The following is a 25,860-nucleotide window of genomic DNA, read 5'->3' as shown; positions in this document are numbered from 1 at the left end:
CTAGGGATGAGGAACTTCAACTAAACTTCTTTTGGAAGGCAGTTACTGTACACTAAAAGAATTCTGTGGCTCTAGAGTGGACAGCGTGAATGATATAGATTGTTACCACTAGACAGCATATTCAAGACCCTGTTTAAATAGTTTACTCTCACCCTGATACAGTTTTAATTCTATAATGGCAACACTGTCAATATTATATCTTGTCTGGTCGTCTCTTTTATGACATTAAAGTTTTGAGGCCCATTTTAAAATCTGTGTTTAAGCCTTTAAAAAATGGATTCTAGATCAAATCAAGCCTGAATTCTCCCTAGAAGCTAAAACGCCTAAACCAAGACTATCATGGTCACCTTACGAGCAGACAAGACTAGCTTGAAAAAACAATAATGTTCAGAAAGGGACAAAGCAGCAGGAACCAGGAAGCTCCAATATAACATGAGAAGAATTGACTCAGTCAAGGAAACCACAGGACATGAACAAAACTGTTAATGACAGGATATTTTGGAAGTTATTAATCCCTAAGGTTACCATAGGTTGGAAGCAATTTAATGGCAGATAATGCACAAACTTCAATCCTCATCACATTTACTTGGAAGAAAGTGCCGCTAATTTTATTTACATATATGAAAGAGCATTTTGGATTGCAGCCTTCAAATAGTCTTAAAACTCTTTGAAATACATATCCATAAAAAACACTGGCATGATGCCTATGATACATATGACAACAGCATGCTTGTCATTATCATAATTAAATCTCCTTAGTGGTGCTAAACTTTCCCCTTCATGTTCCTTAACTCCCTGTCACTTTTTCTTCTAAATAGCTTCCCAAACCCAATATAAACATGAACCAACTAGGCTGAGAAGGTACATTTGTTCTAAAAATCAGTCCTCTTGACCACAGAATGGGGCAGGCTTGGATTTTAAACAAACCAGTCTGCTGTCATGACATATATTTAAGCCATTTTATTTCCCTCCATTTTTATTTTCTAATAGTCAAACATAGGCCACTGTGGATCAGTTCTGCAAACTTGTAGGATTTCCTACATTTAAAGAAATCACATAAAACTTTTCAACAACAAAGAACAAAATTCGTAACACTTTTCAAAAAACACATGCACAGACAAACCTCAAGTGACTGGCCAGAAAGGCAGGTAGAGAAGTCACTGAGGATAGCAGAAGGAGCTGGAGCTGGTGGAATATATCCGGCTATCTCAGGGCTTTCCCACCTCAGTTCAGCAAACACAAATCAGGCCTGAGGAGCCATTAGGGATCTAAAGCTGTTCTAACAAAAATGTCATCAAGTTCTGTGAATACGTTAGCAAATATGCCTTGCACTTTTCCTAATAACGTATGGACTTTTCATAAGCTCCACACTTTGTATTTCTTGCCCTTCACGTTCCCTTGAACTTGCTGGGGTCTAATTTTTTCATGTCTTTTAGACCGTTGATGCACTGGGAACTTCACTGCCCCAGCTCCCGTGCAGGAGTACAAATCCGGGCCGGATGAGGTGCACCAGGCCAAATGCTCCCCCATGTAGGTGCAGGAAGAGGTGGGGCAACCTGCCACGACTAAACCTCCAGCCTGCAGTCCAGCATGAAGCCTCCAGTGCATAAACGGTCTTACACAGAAGGTCTGCCCAGCAAGGAGCCACCCAAAGAAGTGAGCTCTACGGAATAAAAATGCTCCCTCCTCAACATGCTCCTAAGAAGCTTGAAGGGGCTTCAGATTCATATTCAAACTGTATTACAGTCGTTCAGACCAAGTTATATGAAGTTAATACATAAAAGACCCAAAGAATATGGTCATTTAATATAATATAATTTAAAACAGATCATAAAATAGAACTTAAAATTATGCTACTTTAGAGCATCGGATTTTTATGGCAGCAGCACAAAACTTAGCCAGCTGAGTTGTCCCCTGGGGGGACACATCACTTAACAGCCTCTTTGCTCGATCTACATCATGATGTTCTGGCAACTTTTTAAGGAGTGGTTCAATCAAGCTGCTACGAATGTCTACATAAGCAGGGCAGTGGAACAATATATGCTCTCTTGTATCAATTTCGCCACTCCCACAAAAACATTGTCTCAGTGTAAGGGGAATGTTCTTATAGCAACCCTCTACCATTAACATTCCTGTTTCCATATGCACCATGGAGTTGGTTACACAGCATGGAAGTTGGAGGAGTGCCCGAAGGAATTTAGACTTTATCAAGCTTGATAGTATCTGATATCGGAGCACCCAAAAATGCACCATAAGTGAGTTGGGCTAGAGATTTAGCAGAGTATAGTTTCAGGGTTGCTGGTATAAAAAATCTGCCCTTTGTTCGATAGAATTTCAATATGTTATTTGCTGATCTTTGCCCTAGTTCTGATGTATATGAATAATGGATGCTCTTTGCTCCAGAGGCTTAAATATATACACCTAAATATTTAAATTTGGTTACTTGTTCAATTTTGTGCCCATTTAGCATCCATGTTCTCGATTTTGGATGTTTGCCAAATGCCATGGCCTTGGTCTTCTGGTAGTTGTCTGAGGAAGCTTTACAAATAACTAAGGATAGAAGGGAAGTGAAAGGCAAGGGAGAAAGAGTCCAGCAATATGTGGACCGAGAACTTCCAGAAGTACAGGCAGGATTTCGAAGAGGCAGAGGAACTAAAGATCAAATTGCCAATATACGCTGGATCATGGAGAAAGCTAGGGAGTTTCAGAAGAACATCTACTTCTGCTTCATTGACTATCCCAAAGCCTTTGATTGTGTGGAGCACAACAAATTGTGGCAAGTTCTCAAAGAGATGGGAATACCAGAGCATCTTATTTGCCTCTTGAGAAACTTATATGCAGGTCAAGAAGCAACAATGAGTTCGGCAAGGCTGTATACTGTCGTCTTGCCTATTTAACTTGTATGCGGAGCACATCATGAGAAAGGCGGGATTAGAGGAGTCACAAATTGGGATCAAGATTGCAGGGAGAAATATCAACAACCTCAGATATGCAGATGATACCACTCTAATGGCAGAAAGTGAAGAGGAATTAAAGAGCCTGTTGATGCGGGTGAAGGAGGAGAGTGCAAAAGTTGGCTTGAAACTCAACATCAAGAAAACAAAGATCATGGCATCCCTCTCAATTCCTGGCAAATAGATGGGGAAGAAATGGAGGTAGTGACAGATTTTATTTTCCTTTTATTTTTAAGAAATTAAAAGATGCTTGCTCCTGAGGAGGAAAGCTATGGCAAATCTAGACAGCATCCTAAAAAGCAGAGACATTACCCTGCCAACAAAAGTGTGTTTAAGTCAAGGCTATGGTATTCCCAGTTGCAATGTATGGCTGCGAAAGTTGGACCATAAGGAAGGCTGAGTGTCAAAGAATTGAGACTTGAACTCTGGTGCTGGAGAAGACTCTTGCAAGTCCCTTGGACTGCAAGGCGAACAAAACGGTCAGTCCTAGAGAAGATCAACCCTAACTGCTCCTTAGAAGGCCAGATTCTGAAGATGAAATTCAAATACTTTGGCCACCTCATGAGAAGGAAGGACTCCCTGGAGAAGAGCCTAATGCTGGGAGCGATCGAGGGCAAAAGAAGAAGGGGACGACAGAGAATGAAGTGGCTGGATGGAGTAACTGAAGCAGTCAGTGCAAACTTAAATGGTCTCCGGGGAATGGTAGAGGACAGGAAAGCCTGGAGGATCATTGTCCATGGGGTGGCGATGGGTCGGACACGACTTCACACCTAAAAACAAAATAGCTCTTGAAAGCTCATGTGTAACTGTGAGTATGCCCTTACAGACTGGACAACCCCTCCCCTTACTCTTCCCACCCCCAAGCTCTAGCACCCATTGTATTCCTCAATACAATGAGCTTTGTCCCTAGTATCAGATAACTAAGGAAAAAAGGAGGTATGAGTATCAGAGAAGGGATGGTGGAGGAAGATGGGGGACAGAGAAAGAGAGAAAGCAAAGTCAGGGGGAAGAGATGCCTTCTGGATCCTCACTTGTGAATAGCAAAGATAGGGAAATGTCTAAATATCATTCCAAATTTTTAATTACTGGGGTAGTTGTAATTTCTGTACTGATGATATATTAAGAAAATCTTTTGTTAAAGGCCAATATAGATCATTACAATAAATATATGGTTATTTGTCTATCTGTCTGTGTTTTATTTATTTATTTATTTATTTATCTTTACATTTCTATCCTGCCGCTCCCACAAGGGTTCGCAGTGGCTCACAATATAAAACCCCAATACATAAAATCCCAGTGCCTAAAAACCCCAATAAAACTTATCAAAACCAATAATTAATCTACATAGAACAATCCAAGCACGGCGGTAAAAACGGGGGGAAAAGAATCCCCTTCCTACCAACACTAACATCGGGATGGATGAGGGCTGATGACCTCAGTCTGCCTAGTGACCCCGCTAGATTTCAAAAAGTGGAGCAAGGCAGGGGGGGCCCAGATGTACTCTTGCACGCCGGCCTCAACCGTAGACCTGGCGGAAGAGCTCCATCTTACAGGCCCTGCGGAACACTGAAAGCTCCCACTTTTGTACCAAGATGATATATGCATAGTACTAGAGTTCAACATGGACACATAACTGGGGATATCTCAGAAGTAATGAATAATGACAGCAGTAGTCCTCATATTTTATTACAAGTGTCTGCCTTACCTTGGAGTATATGGAATAGTATGAGGCTTCACTTGGTTGAACATATATATCAACTTCTGAGCTGCTCTTTGCTGTTGAATTTCCTAAGAATAGCAATAATTGTTAGTAATTTATGCAGTGCTTTTCCTAAAGCTAGTATTCAAAATGTTCTACATTATACTGGCAATTCTTATATTACTGTTATCCCTGAATTACTGGCCAGAGAGTTGCAGATGAAAGACTGAGGGGTTGCTTAAAATCTTTGCTGAGTTCAGAGCTGAGGTACAATATTCATTGCAAATGGATCATGTTTCTAACCATGATGTTATAGATTGGTAAGGAGGAAATCAAAAGCAATTTATAACCATTCATCTGTATGACATGAGAAAAATCTATACAAAGACAGATGGAAGGGGGAAATTCTCTTTTTTTTTTCCCTCACATATCAAAGGCAAGTAATATTCTAAAGTAGACTTCATCCTTATTATTGGTATAGACAGATGAACCTGATTCATATTTGCACTGATAGAAGCCCCAGAAAACTTTATTCAAGTAAGCTTATTCCAAGTGAAGGTTATTTCTACGTAAGCATGCTTAGGACTGCAGCTTTACACATCTTAAGAGTTGTCTGCTATCCAGGGTACATTAATTTCCCAGGAATGGTCCAGGCACCAAGTACGGATTTCCTTATAGGGATGGGCACAAACCAGTTTCACAAGTCAAAATTTGTCATGAACTTGACCCAGTTTGGGGCTCTAAAATCAATTTTCAGGGAAGGCCCCATCCCTAAACATTAACTAAACTTTTTGTTCAGTATGGTTTGGCTGTTTGGGCCATTTACACCTAACAGCTGAGCAGCAGGGATCCACAGCTGACTTGTTAGGTTTAAATGGCTGCAAGTCATTTCACCAGTTGTTTTTGCTTCCCCCCACTTCAAAGCAAGGGGAAGCAAAAATGGGCGATGGGTGCACCTGCTCGGATATTACGCTAAAATGGCTGCCAGCCATTTCACAAGGCAGTTTTGCTTTCCCCACTTCCAAGTAAGGAGAAATGAAATGGACTGGTGAAATGGCTGCCAACCATTTCAGCCTAACAACTGACAGACACATCCATCTCACTATTAGGCTGAAATGGCTGCTAACAGGGGGAAAGTGCAAGGCAAGGGAAGAAAAAAGGATGGGTTGCATAGCAGCCAGCCATATAATCTTTCCCTACTATTCTTCTGGCTGGGTGAAAGTGGGATTCAAACTGGCTGGTTTGGGGTAGTTTTGGCTGCCCAAACACTGAACCTACATATTTAAGTTTTCATTTTTAGTCCCAGTCCAGTTTAGTTTGTTTCACCACATATATTGACAATTCCTGTGGTATAATAGAATGTCAAGGCAAGTGTAATTTCTTAACTAATTCCTTTTTTCCGCTTATGTCCCCCTAGATAGCCAGGTATTTAATTTAAGGAAACCAATTATACTTACCCTGAGGCAAAGATGAAGTACTGTGTCCTCACGGAAGATCTTTTGCCAGATCTTAACTACTTCAGGAAGGAAAGCCTTCACAATAAAAACTTGGCCCAACTTTAGTGCATCATTCTCTGACCAAGTACAGACAACCTTCATAGCCCTCCTCAGCCCTCCATCCATTTCCTCCCGAGACAATACTTGAATCATAGCAGCCATGCCATGCTGTGACCATGTTGACATGCTTTTATCAAGGTTTGAAGGGGAGCTCTCTTCTAATCTATAGACTGTCACTTCTTCACCAGCTAAAGCCAAAGGAAATTGGATAGATTTTAGAAAATTGTGTTGATCTATGTAAGCATCAAAAGTGTTATGTTCTGTGTCCTTAAAACAATTTATCAGATGCGTATTTGTGCACAACTAAACAGGAAAAGAAATTTAAGCTTAAGCTCTTAGGGTTCAGTAAATAACCAAGCAACAATTACAATTCCTAAAAAGAATTTTTAAAAAACCTTCACTAGGGATGCTGCGAAACAAACTGTGAAGATTTTCAGCAGTCAAACGTAGTATGTTTGATGAAGTCATATCAGGAGCTGTTCTGATCATTCAGAAGCTGCCTCTCAGTTGATCTGAGCATAAGGTAGAAGTTGGCTTCTACTATCTAGCCAGAGATCTCAGGGATCAGCAGAAAAGCAGCTTCTGATGCTTATCAAACTTTGCACCCCAGTCTTGCACTTAAGTTTTGGAGATAGGGCAGAATGAACAGAAGCTGATTTACTGCCGATACCACTGATAAGATGAGAGTTGAGTTCCATTCTCCTCTCCCCATAAAATTTCTGGTTGTCCCTGTGATGCTGGGATGCAGCAAGAAGTTTCCTGTTCATGCTGAATAAGCAAAAACAGGTCATCAAACAATTGGCTCTCTCGCTGTGACTCATACTCGGAGCCAAACTTGAAAATAGGGTAGCCACACATCCTACCTGTGACCACCAATGCCATTTTAGAGAAGAATTTGGCCATTTTAAATGCCACAAGAGTCCACTCATGAACAGGCCAATGGTGCAGCTGGAGTAAGTGATCTTGTTTCCCTCCCCTGCATGCTTTTTCAAGTGCCAAAATGATCAGATGGGGGGGGGGGAGGCTAAGCCCTTGAAAAGGCATACAGTAAAGAAACAAAACCACCTGCTCCAACTCGGCCCACTGATCAGGCCATTGCAGAATTTTTTTCTAGAATGGTGTCAGTGGCTCTGGGTCCAAGTTTTGGTCATCATTATATCTAAAGCAGCAGTTTTTCAAGCATCCATATTCTTATCCATGGTTCCTCTTAATATTTACAAAACCGGTCGGGGAGGGGGGTGGAGTGTGTCTGGGGTGTCTGAGTTGGAATAGGGCCAATCAGGTCAAACATCCTGACTGGCCCAGCCCTACAGCTCTCGCGCTCCATGCTTGCCCACTCACCGCTTTACAAGCTTCAACACAGACACGCCTGCCTACCAAGGCCAGCACATCGGTGAGCACATCGCCTGCTGAAGATGCCGTGGTACCACCACACACCACCCACACACCACCGCTACTGGTGAGCAGGAGCTGCTAGTGGTGGCGGCAAGTCCTCCCACTAGGCACCCCCCCTGGACTCACTGCCGCTAGTGCCCTCTGCATTTAAACTGCAGCGGGCTTGGAGACTAGTCTTCAATATTTGACAAGGAATCTGGTACTTACCAAAGAGTTGCACTGGTATAAAAGGTATTGTTTGAGCTAATCTCATTAAATTGTTCCTTTCAACAGCTGCAGATTGAGAGAGAAAGAGAGAGACACTCTATACTTACATAGAATATTTACTCACAGCTTCCCAAAGAAATATTTGATTATACTTAATTATAAGGTGCTTACTTGTTATGCCTAATGGGCTTCATTACAGGAAGACTTACAGGCTTGCCAAATATCAGCTCCCTTTATGCATCCACATTAGCTGGCTGCAAGTCACCAGCCCTGCTGCACAATGGAAGAAACTGGGCAAGGGACATTCAAGTGCCATCCACAGGACCGCTATAACTAACACCTGTTGAAAGCCACTGTAGTGTAGTGATTAAGAACAGCAGACTCTAGTCCGGAGAACCAGGCTTGATTCCCCACTCCTCCACATACTGCAAGTTAGGTGACTTGGGCTAGTCACAGTTCTCTTAGAGCTGTTCTCACAGAGCAGTTCTCTTAGAACTCTCTCAGCCCCACCCACTTTACAGGGTGTTTATTTTTAAGCTTATAAGCTGCCCCTCTCCAAGCAGTCTTGGAGTAGCTTACTAACATTGACAGTTAATAAACTATCTATTGTATGGGTTTCTAAGTCATAAAAATTCATCCATCCAAAATTTAAAATTAGACAAGTTGAGGAATAACCTGTCAAATATTATGCCCAGAAACCAAATGGGTGTCAACCAGGTGCATGATGCCAGAGATAGGGCTCGGGCAGGGGGCCTGTGCATGTGGTAAGGGTGATCTGTTGCCTCAACCAAACGCCTAGTGGAAGAGTACCATTTTACAGGCCCTTTGGAACCTAGAGAGCTCTGGAAGAGCCTGTGTTTCTGCCAGTAGCTCATTCCACCAGGCAGCAGCCAGGGCAAAAAAGGGCCTTTTTGATACTGGCTCTGGTTGAGGCCAAGCACACCTCTCTGGAGCTGGGGATCACCAGGAAGTTGGAATTTGCTGAGCAACGTACTTTTTCATTTCATTTAGAGAGGCAGTCCCTCGGGTACGCATGGAAGGCCTTAAAGGTTAAAACCAGCACCTTAAACCTGATCTGGAACTCAATTGGTAACCAGTGCAGCTGCTGGAGGACTGGCCATTTTTTTTTCCAGATTTTAAAGAATTATTTCCAATAGGTGTGATACATCCTAAACTTTCAAGGATAAAAACAATCAAGTGGAGTTTGAATAGCATAGCTGGGAAGGAGAATTCAGCTCAATTTTCAGGAGAAATTATTCCCATACCCAATTATACTCTTTGGTTTCCATTTAATGCATATCTTAATCACTGGAGACATTTGATTTTTTGTCAACATATGGCTCATAATTGCTAAATGTAGAAAAATATTAACCATCATTGCCTTTGTACATATTTATATTGTTCACACACAAGAAAAAAGATACAAATGAACAGAAGGAACTGAAAACTTGAGAAATCAATGCATACACCAATTTGAGAATTAATCTTAGAAATTCTCCTATTTAAGCCAGAGTAAGGAATAAAGTGAAACTCCGCAACAGTAAAGAAACAGAATGGGGGAATTATTTTTAACTGAGTGCATTCTGTAATAATTTGCAAAGATCCTTGCATAAAGATCTAAACTGAAAATGGTCTATAAGGACATCTGCTGGCAGTTTCTGAAAATTTCACCATCCCCACTGAGAAATTCACTGAAGAGTTTGAAACATCTGGCAGATTCTAAAGGTATAGCCCTACTTTTACAGCAAAAACAATAAGAGATCTTGTGGCACCTTAAAGACTAACCATTGTTTTTATGACATAAGCTTCTGTGGATTAGAGCCCATTTCATCAGATGCATGATGTATTATCAGTTGACATCTGATGAGGTAGGCAGTCGTGCACAGAAGCTTTGCTGCAATAAATCTGCTAGCCTTTAAGATGCCACCATACTTCTTTTTGTTAAAAGGGTGATGTGATTGATCGAAGGCCAAATGATGGAATTTAGGCTGGAGACCAGAAAAATAACTATCAATGGTAGGAGTACTTTGGAATAGTCTGTATAGACAGTCATGAGAGCAAAATAGATCCAAATGGTCAATGATCACAAAATAACTCAATATATTTATTTATGATGGATAGTTTCTATTTCATCTGAAATAGATAGGTGAGATCAGTGTTCTGAAGATACTGGGACTGTTCGTTCTTTGGATGTAACTAGGCAATGTACATGATTGGCAGGTAAAATACTTTGAAAGAAAAAAAGGGAGAAATCAAATCTGAATTAAAGAGAAGAGACTGTCTTGGACTCATAGGTTGCAAATTTCCCTAGTATGTCCCCCAGAAAACCAAAATAAGCCATTTAAGCCACAAATCCTTCTCTTCTGAAATTTCAGGCTCTTCATCCTCTTCTGAGCCCTGCATCCTTGACACCGTCTCCAAAAGGAAATAGGGAGACCTTGGCTGTTGTGTGGAGCAGGCAGTCCAGGAAGCTGAGCAAGGCTCTGAGAGAATTACTGAACGGCTTTGTCACTATGCACCAACTATAGTACATTGGTTTTATTTCACTATGCTGCATTTGTATCAGCCCAACAGAGGAAATCAATCCCCAAAGGGTCATGGTTGGATGGGTCAAGTCATTGATGTCATCCTCCCCTTGCTTAGGACCTTTTTTGAAGCTGTACGAGAAAGTATATGTGCAAACAGATCTAATCCAGAAAGATCAGAAGCCATTAACAGAGCTGTCAGACAGACACATACAAACATTAAAATGGCAAGACACAACATTCTTTCTCATGGTGTATTTATTTCCACATAATTCATTCATTAAACAACTGGAAGCAGTGCACAGTACACAGCAGGAGAGAGGTCTGCTTTTTCTGCACATGTACTAACAGGATTTGTGACAATGTTCACAAGCTGCTCATCAAATGGTGAGCAACATGCACTCAGAATGTGAGCCAAACTAGCAAGTGCTTGAGCACATCTTGATAGAATTGATATTGAGGCAACTCATTTGGCTAATTAACTGTAGCCCCCCCCCCCCCCCCATTGCACTAAACTGCTCCTTGTTCATAGATCCATGCTGGCGAGACTTTCTTTATTTGACCTTCAATTTCACTTTACATTATTTTATTTGTCCTTGACTCTGTCTTAATTACAAGCATTTCTAAAAATTTTCCAAAATTGAAGTATAAATTGATTGCTGTAACTTTTTGTTATTTTTGTGTTAGCAATATTCATGTGCACATTGGCAAAATAGTCTTGATGGGATCATAATACAATTTCATAGAATCATAGAAGGACCCTCCTGGGTCTAGTCCAAACCCCTGCACTGTGCAGGACACTGACATCCCTATCACTCATCCACTGTAACCTGCCACCCCCGTGAACCTTCACAGAATCAGCCTCTCTGTCAGCCTCTGTTTAAAAATTTCCAAAGATGGAGACCCCCCCCCTCTCCTGAGGAAGCCTGTTCCACTGAGAAACCACTCTGTCGGGAATTTCTTCTGGATATTTAGACAGAAATTCTTTTGCATTTTTATTTTGTGAATATTCTTTTTGTGTACTGTTTTATTAATGTGCATTGGGCTACACTGTGAAATATTGTGGAAAAGCAACTTGATACAACTATCTGTACAATGACTCAAAACATTTCAAGAAAACACTATAACATTATATACACATAAAGATAGTTATGTAGAGGGGGAAATGGGTAACAACAGAAGGAGCTGATGCTGTGATAAACTGCAGAAGTTGGGAAATCAATAACAGACATATGGAATACTCCTAATTCTGGTTTCACATTGGAAATACAACTGGGCACATTCAGAACTCCAATGTCCAAGCTGAAATTTGGACAAGGGAAAATTTTGGAAGCATTCCTAGGCATGTACGGCCTTGTTCATTAACTGCAACTCTGGCATATGATGGGTAGTGCATGAGTATAAAATAAAAGCAAATGGTGAAGACTGTAAACAAACAGTTGTTTCTATGTTTTGGGGAACAATTTCTCTGTTCCTATTGATGCCTTTGGCTGTGGATCTATCATTTGTTCCATGCCAATATTTATATTTTTCCCTTACATTCCCCCCCACAAAAAAAACACAATTATTTGATATGGAAAAGTAAGTGCCAAAATAATAACTATGCTTAATCTTGCCTGGCTCCTGCATTAGGAATCATCTTAATATACTGCTCTTGATAGCGAGCCACTTCAAAGAGGGTGCATCAGAAATGACAGCAGAACAGAATTAACGTGCTTATCGACTAATATAATGTAGCAACCATTCAGATATTTGCTGCTTACCTGAGTAATGATGGTGCAGATCTTGAGGGGTTTTTAAGGAGGATGAGATTTCTGAAATTTATTTTAAAGGATTATTATTTTAAGTGAGAGAAGCCAGATAAATAGACTGTTATGAGCACTATGAATTTAAGACTGTCATGAAACAAAGTGACTAGCTTAGTGTTCTAGGGAGAGGAATTATTTTTACTGTGTTGTAAAGTACAAATGTATCCTGTGTAAATTATCAATAAAACAACGCATAATTATACTGGGGACCAGAAAATGACAGACAATATTCAACTGAAGGACACTCAGTATCCCCAATAGTTGCAGATCTGTGAACTGCTCTTCAGGGATAACAGCAACCACAATAACAAAAACCACTTATTACTGCCCACTATGGTTCATGAGAGATCTCAATGGCATGATTTCCTCAGCTCTATCCCCAGTCGTTATGCATCCCATTAACTACATTATGGCACTACCGCTATAGTCATACTGGTTCATTAACCCGTGACATCTAAATGTAAAAACTGAACTGAGAAATAACTGGGAGGCAAAACTAATTTCAACAGACATTTACTTTGTGGACCAAATTCTAAGTTTATAAAAATAAGTCATTATATTATTGGAGGAAGCTTAACTACAGCTTGGCATGATGTCTCTACTGACAGACCATAATTTATGATCTCCTGGCAAACCAGAATCAGAAGCCATAGTCTACACTGTGGGGAAAGCTCTGACTGGAAAAACCAGGACATAAATATTTTAAATAGGTAAAAGTATTGTTTTCTTTCTATGGGAAAGCTATTGGCAGCATTTTAGTCCACAAATTAAAACCTAGCTTCTTCCCCCAAGTATGACTATTAAAGAGATACTAAAGAGTTATTACTTCCTCTCTTTCGTTTGACAGACATATCCTTACACACAGTGATGACAGCAGTAACTATGTAGAAACTGGAATTACTGCTGTTATTATTGTTTATCATGTATTCAGGTTTAAACTGACAAAACCTCACAAAGGAAAAGGACTGAATAAAAGTATAGAGACTGTTTCCATACTGGAGGCTTTGTGCTGGGCTACAGGCTGGAGTCTGAGCTGGGGCAGGTTGCCCCACCTCTTCCTGCTCCCACTTGGGGGAACATTTGGCTCAATATACTTCATTGGCCCTGGATTTGCTAGAGCAGTGAAGTTCCCAGTGCCAAAATGGTCAGATATGACTTTAGAAGTGCATACACATTGGGAAAAGGGAGAGAGTGATAGAATAGAAGGAATGGTAGGGATGTGTAAAACTCCCCCCCCCCCCAAGTTAAACTTATGAAAATTAACTTTGCTTCCTCACAACGTCTATGGATACTTGGCCAGGAGTGAAGTCTCCAAGGGAAACCTGATGGCAACTCTATAAACAAAGTTAGACTTTGCTGGATCAGAAAGGGTTTTTTAAAAGTGAATGTCAAAGAAGAACTCAAAATCTGAAGGTTTAGTGAATAGAGAGGAAAGTGCTACTTCAGTTGCAGAGTCCAAAAGCAAAGAAGTCAAACTTAAATGAACTTAAAATCAGAGTCCTGTGGCACCTTTAAGACTAACAAATATTTATTCAAGGTGTGAACTTTCAAGTGCAAGCACTCTTCATCAGATTAAGACTCCCTATATAGTCTGAGGAAGAGTGCTTGCACTTGAAAGCTCACGCCTTGAATAAATCTTTGTTGGTCTTAAAGGTGCCACTGGACTCTGATTTTATTGTGCTACTTCAGACCAACACGGCTACCCATCTGAATCTATCCTTAAACCAACTTAGGGAGGATGGGAAAGAGACAGTATTGTACATGATGGAATAAGATACTGTTAGGACAGAAAGCCTGGTATTTTCTCTTGCAGTCCTAGAAAGCTTGATAAAAGAGAAGGCTGATGACACAACATGTAATGCTGAGGGACATATGGTGAGGTGTGAGGCAAATGACTATAGAGACTGCAGAGAAATCTCAGCGTCTGAATTTTCTAAAACATGTAAGGGGCAGGGAATAGAAGGAAGGAAACCAGCAAAGAGAATGTGATGGATGTGCAGACGAGGTACACAAAATACACAAAGAGGAGGAGCCATAAAATATGAATAAACATGATTACTTCTTCCTTTTTTAAATGTGTTATTCTTTTAAAGACATTTAAAACAAAAAAAATCTGATTTACTTTTTCAAGCATGCTTGGAATATTTTTCTCTTATAAAACACTAACAAAAGAAGAGCAACTGGTATTAACAAGTTGCAAACTTCCACAATGATATACCTAGTAAGACGTTGCTTTATTTTCTCCTTGAGCCTCCTTTGAAAATGGTGTGTCAAGAGAAACAATTTTTTGAAAAAGCTAAAGCCCACCTTGGAATTATTTGTTTACACAAGAGAATTCTAGCGTATCAGCCTAACAGACATAATAGAGCCTTTCAGATTTGTAATAAGGATTATATTAACAAGGTGACACATTCTATCAGAATTCATGAAAAATTGCCAGCTAACTTTAATAGTCTGTTAGAGAATGATTTCTACTCTACCACATATTTTGTAATTTTGCAAGCAAGTTTGACAAATAATAAAGAACAAAAACTTACTGTCCACTCCATCTGTAGTAAACCTGTGGAAATCAAGCATAACAGAAAGGTTTTCATGGTTTTATGTCCTTGAAAATAATTAACTATGTAAGTATATAATAGTTTGAATGCAAGAGATTGCAAGGAATCCAAAAAGGATTTCATCTTATTCACAAACATAGGAATAATAAAAGTATGGGGGCAGTGATACTGAAATGTGCATGTTTTAATCTTTATTGGGGAAAGATATCTTTCCTATGGTTTCCTTGCTCTTCGTCTGTTAAATCCTTGATGTTATCTTTCATTAGCTCAAATACAGACATATTTGCATGTAATGAAGTAACGTGTGCAAACCAGAGCCTCAAAAGTGCATTTGTGTATCCCTATTGAGAAAGTGTACCTTCGTACATCCTGTGTGGGAGTAGTAGAGTTCTTTGGCACGGAGAGCACCCGAAAGAATACTTCCACAGATTTTATAAAATTATATATTTGGTCACCTGTCTATAAGACAGGGCCACCACAGATCAGCTCCTGGCATTCTTGGAAGAGACTTCAGCATTCCAGTCTGGCTTCCATCCTAGCCACAGAGATGGTGGAGACAGTGCTGTTTGCACTGATGGATGACCTCTGTCCTCAGCTGAATAGACGGTATGGCACTTCTTGTGCTTTTAGATCTGTCAGCTACATTTGATGCAGTCAACCACAAGTTGTTAGCCCACTGCTTACAGGACTAGGATTTGAGAGAGAGCCCTCCAATGGCTGATCTCTTTTCTCCAGAACTGGACATAGAGGGTGGCAGTGAAGGAGAGTACTTTGCATACTTACTCTCCTGCAGAGTGCTACAGGGCACAATCCTCTCCTCTAAACTGTTTAATATCTATATGTGCCTCTGGCCCAGACTTATGGCTGGGATGTCACCAATATGTGGATGACACCCAGATCTACCTCTTGATGGATGGATGGCCTGACTTCTTGCCAGAAACATTTGCAAGATGTTTGGAAGCAATGATGGTCTAGCTCAAGCAGAGTTGCCTGAAACTCTGAAACTCAACCTCTCCAAGGTGGAGGTCCTGTGGTTGGGTAGAAAAGGGTCAGACCCGAAAGCATGCCTCCCCAGCCTGGACTAGGTACAATTAGAGCTCTCACCCTCTGCCAGAAGCATGGAGGTGATCATTGATGCCTCCCTATCAATAGAGGTGCAGGTCACTAGGGTAGTATTTTCCCATCTGTACCAAGAGAAGCTACTAGCACCTTATCTGGCCCCAGAACAGCTAGCTACAATGATCCATGTGATGGTCACCTCCAGGCTAGACTTCTGTAACTCACTCTATGAAGGCCTGCCCTTGACCTTGACTCGGAAGTTGCAGCTGGTGCAAAATGTGGCTGCTAGGATCCCCACAAGAACATCTTGGAGAGCCCATATTCAGCCATTGCTGAAACAGCTACATTGGTTACCAGTAGTGCTCCAAATCAATTGTTTTGACATTTAAAACCATGTACAGTCTGGGCCCAACACATCTGAGGGACCATCTATTTCCCTATGCCCCCCTGCGGGGCCATTTGTTCTGTGGGTACTTACAAGCTGGTGACCCCCAGCCTGCAGTCCTGGCCCTTACTGGAAGAATAAGCTCCTGGAAGAGCAAAGGGCCCTGTCAGAGCTATCACAGTTCCACAAGACCTGCAAGATAGAGTTCTTCCACCAGGTTGAGGCTAGGGTTGGAAGATCCTGGGTCCTCCCCTCCACCCAAGCTTTTCCCTCAGATGTCTTTAGATATTTTGGAAACTGTTATGTCTCAGCCACCCACTTCCAGGCATGGTGACAGGTTGAGTTAGGGCTGGGAGTCGGGGAGTCAAAGTGTTCATTTGTTAAACTTCTGCTGCTTTTATGTAAACAAAAAAGTTTTAGTGTATTTTACGGTTTAAATTGTAAACTGCTGCAAGCCAGCTTTGGCTGTTAGAGGACTGAAGCAGCCAAGCAGTAGTAGGAGGGTATAAAGAAAAAAATGACTTAAATGGGGAGTGGAGGAAGGAAACAGGTAGAGAGAAGAAGCTGAAAAGCAGAGGGAAGGAACAACTGGAATCAAAGTGACAGATGGGGATAATGATCATGGGAGGTGGAAGGGATGGAAGGGAGTAGGGAAAGAGAAGAAGTTGTGGGGTCTGCAGGAGGGAGGGAAAGAGGACAAGTAGAGATGGCATGGGGAAAGTGAGGTGGGGAGGTTTTCCTTTGGCAAGAGCTCGCCAGTCCCCCACCTGGTTCAGATAAAACAAATTTGGTCAGCAATGTAAACAGGAGTACTTACGATGAATTCCTGCTCAAGTTATTTCTTCTGTAGGTCCAAATGGTACTGTTATTTAAATCCTGAAAAGAAGGAAAATAGCAAATACCATTGCTGTTAAAATGTACACTTTCTTAATCAAAGCATACCCTGATTTCTTGAACTCAGTAGGGATTAAAGGTAAAGGTAAAGGTATCCCCTGTGCAAGCACCGAGTCATGTCTGACCCTTGGGGTGACGCCCTCTAGCGTTTTCATGGCAGACTCAATACGGGGTGGTTTGCCAGTGCCTTCCCCAGTCATGACCGTTTACCCCCCAGCAAGCTGGGTACTCATTTTACCGACCTCGGAAGGATGAAAGGCTGAGTCAACCTTGAGCCGGCTGCTGGGATTGAACTCCCAGCCTTATGGGCAAAGCTTTCAGACGGCTGCCTTACCACTCTGCGCCACAAGAGGCTCTTCAGTAGGGATTAGGGGTGGCTAATTCACTACATCAAATGGTTGTACCTTATTGGAGGTTTGTGTACATTGTGCAGGCCCATTCCAATCATGCTAATTCATAAACATTTGGGAGTGATCCACACCCGCTATTAAGTGGATTCTTTATTTTTAATTGGATCCTTTTTTCTTTCTTTTTTTTTTTGCCTGCATTCTGCAATATAATGTGATAACCTTGTCTTGGGAAACTGAACTTTCTGGCTTATCTTTCTAATATCTTTCCGTCCCCCATTCCACAGCCTTTCTGTTGTTTGCAGCTTTCTGTATCTCTCTGCCACCTGAATGTAACATTTCATGCACTTGTCAAAGTGGGCCTTAGGGGCAAACTTAAATGTTATGTTGTTTGGTGAGTTGTGTCTGGGTTCTTCCAACCCAATTTATGTTCCCTACAGTCACACAACAGCTGTAGGGAATGTCATTTTAAAGACCAGAGGGAGCCCTTTTCCACTCGGAACTGTGATATGGGGGGGCTCCTCCCTTCCTCCAAACCATTTTGAGAATCTGAAATGGCTTCCAACAGGGAGTTATTTATGTAAAACTGGAGCAGCATGTGGAGCTTTTCGTCTCCCACACAGCAGCTCCTAGCCAAAAAGGACTTGTTCTGGTCTTTAAAATGACACTCCAAATTTCTGTGTAACTTGTGAAAATCATGACACCTAATTTGGCCCTTAACTCACAAAAGAGTATGCCACTGTGAATTTAGCCTTGAAGGTTCTATGAAATTCCTTGTTATTTAGCATTCAGATGACAGTTTAAGCCACTGTTAAATTAGGTTGTGTGTTTATGCAGCTTACTAACATATACACACTCCCATTAAATGTAAAGAATCCCAGTTAGAAACCAGTACCAGTTCAGTTACCTGTGGCACACATATGTAGGTACAAGGGTTAACGAGATTTAGTTCACCACCAAATCTCCTCAAACAGATATTCTAAACCTTGATCACATGTTGGTTCAGAAGCTTCTTTAACCTGAATTGTCCTGATTTTAATCTCAGTTTGGATAAATCAGTACAAATGAGCAGGAAAAAAGGATTAATGCAAAAACAAAGAAGTTAAGAAATTTCCTCTCAGCCTTATAATTATTTAATCTCATATTCCCAGGAATAAGTAATTACTGAGTAGCTAAGAAGTTTCTTGAATTATACAAAGTTTTTCACTGTAAGGCAGTCACTTTATTTTCCTTAATAACCTAAAGAATTACCACATAAAACCTCAGTATCTTAACCCGTCTTTTTCATATACACTCCCATTTCATGATTCAATAGTTTAATGCCTTTTTATTAATATTCTCTGACAGTTAAGTGGCTAATTATTTCTTTCTTTCCCAGCATTTTCTGTTCCTATATAAAATAAATGTCTCAGTTTGCAAGAAAAAGTGTTTGGCTGTGTTAAATTAGTGTTTTATTCATTTATCACTAGGGGCAAAGTCCATTGCATCTAGGAATGCAATGGGTGCTAGCACATACACCTGCACTATGACATTCTTGGGTTCTGACCCTCCTCTCCCTGCTCCCTGTTCAGTCTTGAGATCCAGTGTGGTGAAATGATTAAAGAGTAGCAGACTCTCATCTCAAGAGCTGGGTTTGATTCCTGACTCCACCTCCATATGCAGCCAACTGGTTTGCCAAATTCCAGGTACAGGCCTGGAAACCTTCAGGAAGATGAAAGAGAAAAAGACAGGATGAAAGAGAGAGAGAGAAAGAAAGAGGAGGAAGGGAAGGGAGGAGGGGTGGAAAGCATAAATTCTCCTTAACAAAACAGCTGCTTTGGAGGGGCCCTGGCCCTCTTACCCCCCCAACCCCATACAACAATGTCTATATAGGTCACCATTGCCCCCACCTTTCCATCCAACCTCACATCTTCCAAAGGCCAGCTGTGGAGGGGTGTGCTGCCACCTTCCAACCCACCTTCTATCTTCCAAAGGCTGGACCAGGAATGCTGGGGGGTGGGGGGTGGGAGGCTGCCACCTTTTTTCTGACCCACCCCACATTTCCCAAAGTCTGGGCCAGGCAGAGAAGGCTGCAGGGGCACTGCCTCCTTCCTGCCCTTTCCTCCACATTTCCTAAAGGCCAGGCTGGGTGGGCACGGCCATGGGGGGGGGAAGCTGCCTCCTTCCCACCCATCTCCATCTCCCAAAGAGCAGGCCAAGCATGATAGGCCATGGGGGGCTGCCTTCTTCTCACCCACCCTACATCCCCCAAAGGCTTGGCAATGCCAGATTGGGAAGGCCTGTGGGGGGGGGGGGTTGCTGCCTCCTTCTTGCCCTCACATCTTCCAAAGGTTGGACCAAGTTGGGTAAGGAAGTTTATGAGGGGGGATTGCTCCCTTCACATCCCCCCACATCTCCCAAGGGCCAGGCTGGGTGAGGAAGACTGTTGGATCCCACTATCCCCTCTGATTAGATGGAGAGAGGGGGAAAGCAAAGAGTGCTCTGATGGCCGGCTACAGGGCCATGGGGAGGTGTTGTGAACTTAGGTCCTGTTAGGGTGGATTCCTTGGCAGAAAAGCCTTGCCAGGAGCTCCCAGCTTCACCCAAGCCTCAGTTAAAGGAGAACTTTGCCCAGTCAGATGTTCAACAGGCAGAGACCTCTGATCAGCAGGAGAGAATGGAGCTGCAGACAAACCAGGGCTTACATTCCAAAGTTGTTGCAGGAACTCCTCATTCCTCTGCCTCTCCTCCATCTGCCGCACCCTGACTTGTCAGCTCACCTGAGCCAATTAAGCAATGCCAGCTATGTGCTGGAAGGAAGCTCCAGTCTAAAAGGAACCACACCATGTTAGCAAGACAGTTGCTGACTGTAGAAGACTGGAAGTCATCACAGAGGACTGAGAGGCTGCTGACAGCCTACATTAACTTGAGCCAAGGAGATCTGAGTTGTGGACACAACTTGTGACCTCTCCTTCTGCTGATGTTCTTGGACTATCTGAAGGAACCCTTGACTCACTGGACTGAGTTAAGACATTCATTGCATTCTGTCTGTCCCTTGGCATTCTGTCTTTGAAATACTGCCTCACTTGCAGCTCATCTATGCTTCCTTCCAGCACAGAGCTGAAACCTGAGACCAACACAGGAGGCAAAGGAAGCAGCTGGTTTTCCTCCCTTGCCTAGGGGAGATGGAGGGTGGGAAGAGGCTGAGAATGGAGCAACTTATCATCAGCAGGGTCCTTCAGAGAGACCATTACCTCTTCCACTCAGCAAGCAGCAGGAAGAGGACAGATAAGTCATATGACTGGCCCTTATTGGAACAATGCTCTTTCCCTATTGACATCACACCCCCAGGAAGGGCGAATCAAGTACGGAGTGCATTGTCTGCATGCAATTTTAACTGACTGGCCCTCACTGGCAGAGTTGTATCGCTATTGGCATCATATTCCAAGGGAGGACCAATAAGGTAGGGATTGAGTTGTCTGTATACAATTTGAACTGATTGGTTCTCATTGCAGAGTACAATTTGCATTGCTTGGCCCTTGTTGGCAGTGTTCTCTCCCAGTTGGCTTCACACTCCCAGGGAGGGCCAATCATGTAGGGATAGAGTTGTCTGCATGCAATTTGAACTGATTGGCCCTCATTGGTAGATTGCAATTTGCACTGCTTGACATTAATTTGCAGAGTGGTAGCACGCCTCTAGGAACAATCAGGTAGGGAGTGAGTTGGCTACACACAACAACTCTATAATGTTTAGTGATGTTGATTAGTGATAGTGATGTCAGCTTTTCTCAACATTTTTACAACTGAGAAACCCCTGAAACATTCTGCAGGCTTCAAGAAACCCCAGAAGTTGGATCTCCAGGGTTGATTCTGCACTTACTTTGTTTTTCCCATTGTGGATCCTACTGAATTCAGATCAATTTGAATTCGGGTCCCCTCCCCCAATTGAAACAGAAAATGTTCTGCACTCATTTGGGAAAGCTCAGAGCAGAGAAGGGAGCCAAGCACAGCAGGAGTCTCTTTTCTTGAGGCGGGGGGATGGGGGATGGAGAGGATTGGAGACAACAGAGGAGGGGGAATTAATCCAAGAGGCAAATCTCTGTTGAGAGAAGTTAGGGCTTCTGGACCACAGTCACTTTAAGGGAAGCCTTGTAACCGGGATCCAGGAAGTCTTTGAACTGATGCCCTGGCCAACTAAGGAAGACTGCATTGCTCTGAGGCATGGAGCAGTGAGTTAATTCACAAAAAGGAGACATCTACATATTTACTCATGGCAGTTTTTGAAATATTGAGGCTTATACCCACTCCAGGATATCATGGGAGAAAGGTAGGGTCACCACAAATCAATCATGCATGTTGCAGAAGGAAAATTTAAAGCACCCAAAATCAAAATGGAAATCAAATTCAGTGTAGACTGCAGGGATTTAGCCGATCTGGGAGTGGGTAAAAAGCCCCAGGTCTACACCCGGGTCTTGCCACTGTTCAGGGATACCAGCCTCCACTGGAACCTGGAGAACTCTCAAAATGAAAGTTCCTATACTGACTGCAGAGATCAATTCCCCTAGAAGAAAGGTCTGCTTGGGACGGGCTGTGTGGCACTCACACATACATATACAGTAAGGTGGCCAGATTTTAACATGGGTAAAGCAGGACACTATTGACCGGGGGGGGGGGGGTCTTGATTAAAAATTTGGTCTATATGGAGCAACAAAAACTTTCATAGAACGCAAAAATAGTATTGTAATATATACATATTTTAATTTCAACATAAGTCAATTTGCCTCCAAAAGTGGGATAATCTGGTCACATTAATATACAGAGAGAGAGAGAGAGAGAGAGAATGAACAAACACAGAAGACAAAAGTATTCCTTTCTTCTGAAATTGCAAACCTTATTAACCACACAATCACCTCTCCATGTAGGAAATACCTGAGAGTCTAGCTCCTTGGATTGCTCTGAGAAGCCATTGCCCAAAAGGTCCCAATTTAAAGGGGAACATTCCCATAACAGTCAATAAGCAAGTCAAAAAAAGACTTACACCATCCTCCTGCAACAGCTTCTTCTGCCTGTGCTCTAGCTACATCTCTTTAAGGCAGAAGCATTTCCTCAGCACCCTGGAGCCCAGAGGGCTGGCAGGGGTTCGTTTCTGAGCCTTCTGCAGCCTCCAACTCCAGAAGGTGTGCAGAGGCTGTCTCAGCTCCCCCCCCACCACCACCACCACCATGTCCTCCAAGTTGAATGTTCTTAAATGTTAAATTCAGAATAGACCACTGATCAGTAGAGATTTACATAATGTACAGATGACTTGTAAGACTGTCCTCAATCATTACCTCTTGTGATTGCCTCAAATAGTCACAAATTTGCACTGTGTGTTTAGCAGTTCCTTGATTTTTCATCTTCTGATGCATGCAACTGATATGATCCAAATCTAGCCCAGTGAACAAAGCAAGAGCACATATGAAATAACAAGAAAATGAACATTTGCTTCAAAACAAATAAAAGTGTCTGTATTAAATTTGTATCCATTCTAAGCAGGACTGTTCCTATTCTGAGATGTAAAAGAATCTTCAGCACCAATCACTTTAAATACTATAATATCAAACTCAAGCATCACTCAGAAGAGTAGGAAGAAATGTATTGTAATTTCCTATACATGAGGCTAATTACTGCATTTCAAATAAAATATCCATCTAATCAAAATAAATATTTTACTAATATACACCATCATTACATCAGGATTCCTCTGCCAGAGTTTTGTGAAATCCTGGAGTTTCTTGATCGCTCTGGAAGGGTTTCTTGAATGGGTAGGAGTTAATTGTTTTTAATATATTCTTAATGTGTTAAACATTTATTAGGTGATATGACCATATATGGTCATGTTGACCCCTCACCCATCTCAAACGACCTAATGATGGGCCTGGAGAGGGTGGAAAGGGGAGAGGCCCTAGGTGGGCATGTACATCTACTCTTTCCAACTTAATTCTCCATGTCGTGCAACTTCTGGGGTTTCTCAAACCCTGAAGAATGTTTCAGGGATTTTTCAATGGTAAAAAAGTTGAGAAAGGCTGCATTAGATTAAAAGGCATTGTTAGCTCTGCAGAGACTAGCCCATCCTTTGGCTCCTTTATATTTGAAAACTTACCTATAACTTGTATGGTTGCCAGCTCTGGTCTGGGAAATATCTGAAGACTTTGGGAGGGAGGAGCCAGGAGTGGGCATGATTTGGGGCAAAGGGAGGCCTCAGTGGAGTATAATGCCATAGTCCACCATCCAAAGCAGCCATTTTCTCCAGGAAAACTGATCTCTTTAGCCTGGAGATGAGCTATAATTTCAGGGGATCCCCAGGCCCTGCCTGAGGACTGGCATCCCTAATAACCTGCCACAATCTGCAAGTATGATTCCTCTGTTAGCAAAGTTTGGCCCATGTATTCCCCCCCCCCCCATCATTGGCCTGTCTTTGGCTGAAGGCATGTCAGTGCTGTATTTGATCAGCTATAATTCAGCACAAAAACTTTAACAACTTCTTCCTGGACTTTGTTTTGTTTCCTGCTACTGCTTGCCAGCCCCATGTCTGGCATGTCATTGCTTGCTTAGAGTTCCATACGTAGCTGGTTGAAGCTGGGCATGGTTCGCCTGTTGGTCTTCTTTTCTTGTTCTTCTCTCAAAAGCCTATTGTCAAATGGTTCTGAACTAGTTTGGGCGCCCTGGGGACAATCATCCACTGTTATCACCTGTCATGAGTTAGGAGAAAATACTTATCAGCATCACAAGACAGACAGCTGAATCTGACAGCAGAAATGATGACACAATCCTTTCAACAACTTCACATGGGATTATAACTAGTAGGAGGGTCATATAATTGTTAGTAAATCATTGTTAGTAAATCACTGCCTTAGCAGTGACAAGAAGAATGAAACATAAAGCTAGCTTTTATTGGTAGTCAAGGCCAAGATAGCCAATAAGGGTGAGATTTGAAAAAATGTAGCTTGCAGATCAGTTCAGTTCACAAATTATACTTCTAAGTGTATATTAGTATAATATACACTTACATAAATCATACATCGAAGTGTATATTAGTATAAGTTATATTACATACAGTATAAATCATATCTTTATACCGCTCTGTGGGAGCGGAATAAATAAAGCAGTAAGGGGTGTGGGGGGGGCAACGATTGGCCCCTTGCCCCTGGACTGACGTCGGGAGGCGTGGAGCACCTCCTGACCCCAACCTGCACCGTCTTCGGCCAACAGCCGCCAAAAAAAAAAAAAATTCACAGTCAGAGTAGTTCGGCAGTGGAATAAGCTGTCTAAGGAGGTGGTGAGCTCCCCCTCACTGGCAGTCTTCAAGCAAAGGTTGGATACACACTTTTCTTGGATGCTTTAGGATGCTTTGGGCTGATCCTGCATTGAACAGGGGGTTGGACTAGATGGCCTATATGGCCCCTTCCAACTCTATGATTCTATGGTTACGCGGCTGCCTGCCGACAAGGCAGGTAGGCACCCACCCTTCTCAACCCCACCCTCTTCCCCCACCCCCCTTGCCACTCAACCCCCCACTACGCTGCCACAGCCCCACCCCCAAACACCCAGCCACCCACCCTTCTCAACCCCCAACTCTCCCCCCCGCTCCCCTTGCCACTCAACCACGCGCTCTGCCACCGCCCTACCCACCCTTCTTAACCCCCAAATCTTCCTTCCTCCCCCCTCGCGATTGGCCCCCCCCAAACGCCCAGTGGACCCTCCCCCCTTCCTTCCACCCCTGCCCTGTCCCTTTCATGGCACCTACCTGCCTACCTGAATGCCTTCCTTCTTCCCAAAATTCAATTTCTTCTTCCTTCCTTCCTTCCTTCCTTCCTTCCTTCCTTCCTTCCTTCCTTCCTTCCTTCCTTCCTTCCTTCCTTCCTCAATTTCTTTCTCTCCTTTCTGCATCTCTCTCTCTGCCTCTTTCTCTCTCGCTTGCTCTCTTTCTGTCTTCCTTCCTTCCTTCCTTCCTTCCTTCCATCCATCCTGGTAGCACCCACTGTATTTTTTTGTACAGCAGGCTTAATTTCTAGTTAAGTTATATTACATCCAGACTAAGTTTTCCAATGCCAGAATAGAACTTTCCTGCTTCTTCCTCCCATTAATCTTCACATAATGTTCCTCCTGGGGGACAGGGAACACGGAGGAGCAAGGGGGGAGGGGTTGCAGTGAGAAGGGAGGTGGAATGGCCAATTTAGTCTGGATCCAACCCATAGAAAGCTCATTTGGTCCAACTTGGGCTGAAAACACTGCCCAAGTCATCTATCCCAGAACACCGCCCTCAAAAGTATTTTTAATGGAATGCTACAGATTTTTCTTGGAGACATCTACTGAAAAGGTCTCACAAATTCTATCATACAGCTGCAGCCTTTAACAGATTAAGAAATATAATTAAGTAGCTGACATTTTAATTGCAAATACCAATTTGGCCCCCAGTTCCTTAACAGAGCTAAGATAGTGTTAAAATTTCTAG

At 42.4% G+C, this 25,860-nt stretch overlaps 1 protein-coding gene across 3 annotated transcripts in view; it reads right to left on the bottom strand.

Moving 5' to 3' along the window:
• TRPM6 (transient receptor potential cation channel subfamily M member 6) overlaps positions 1-25,860 on the bottom strand; it is a 94,176-nt gene that overhangs the window by 8,744 nt on the left and 59,572 nt on the right. For all 3 annotated transcript variants that reach the window (XM_077344764.1, XM_077344767.1, XM_077344765.1), the window contains exons 28-35: positions 23,971-24,097; positions 22,697-22,794; positions 16,964-17,022; positions 14,682-14,704; positions 12,100-12,150; positions 7,812-7,877; positions 6,111-6,397; positions 4,660-4,742 (exon numbers count right to left, since the gene is read on the bottom strand). In XM_077344764.1, the coding sequence (XP_077200879.1) occupies positions 4,660-4,742; positions 6,111-6,397; positions 7,812-7,877; positions 12,100-12,150; positions 14,682-14,704; positions 16,964-17,022; positions 22,697-22,794; positions 23,971-24,097 (794 nt within the window). The remainder of the gene's footprint in view (positions 1-4,659; positions 4,743-6,110; positions 6,398-7,811; positions 7,878-12,099; positions 12,151-14,681; positions 14,705-16,963; positions 17,023-22,696; positions 22,795-23,970; positions 24,098-25,860) is intronic.

This window comes from Paroedura picta, chromosome 7 (assembly GCF_049243985.1).
Source record: "Paroedura picta isolate Pp20150507F chromosome 7, Ppicta_v3.0, whole genome shotgun sequence".
NCBI lineage: Eukaryota > Metazoa > Chordata > Lepidosauria > Squamata > Gekkonidae > Paroedura > Paroedura picta.
This window is presented reverse-complemented; position numbering and strand designations above follow the sequence as displayed.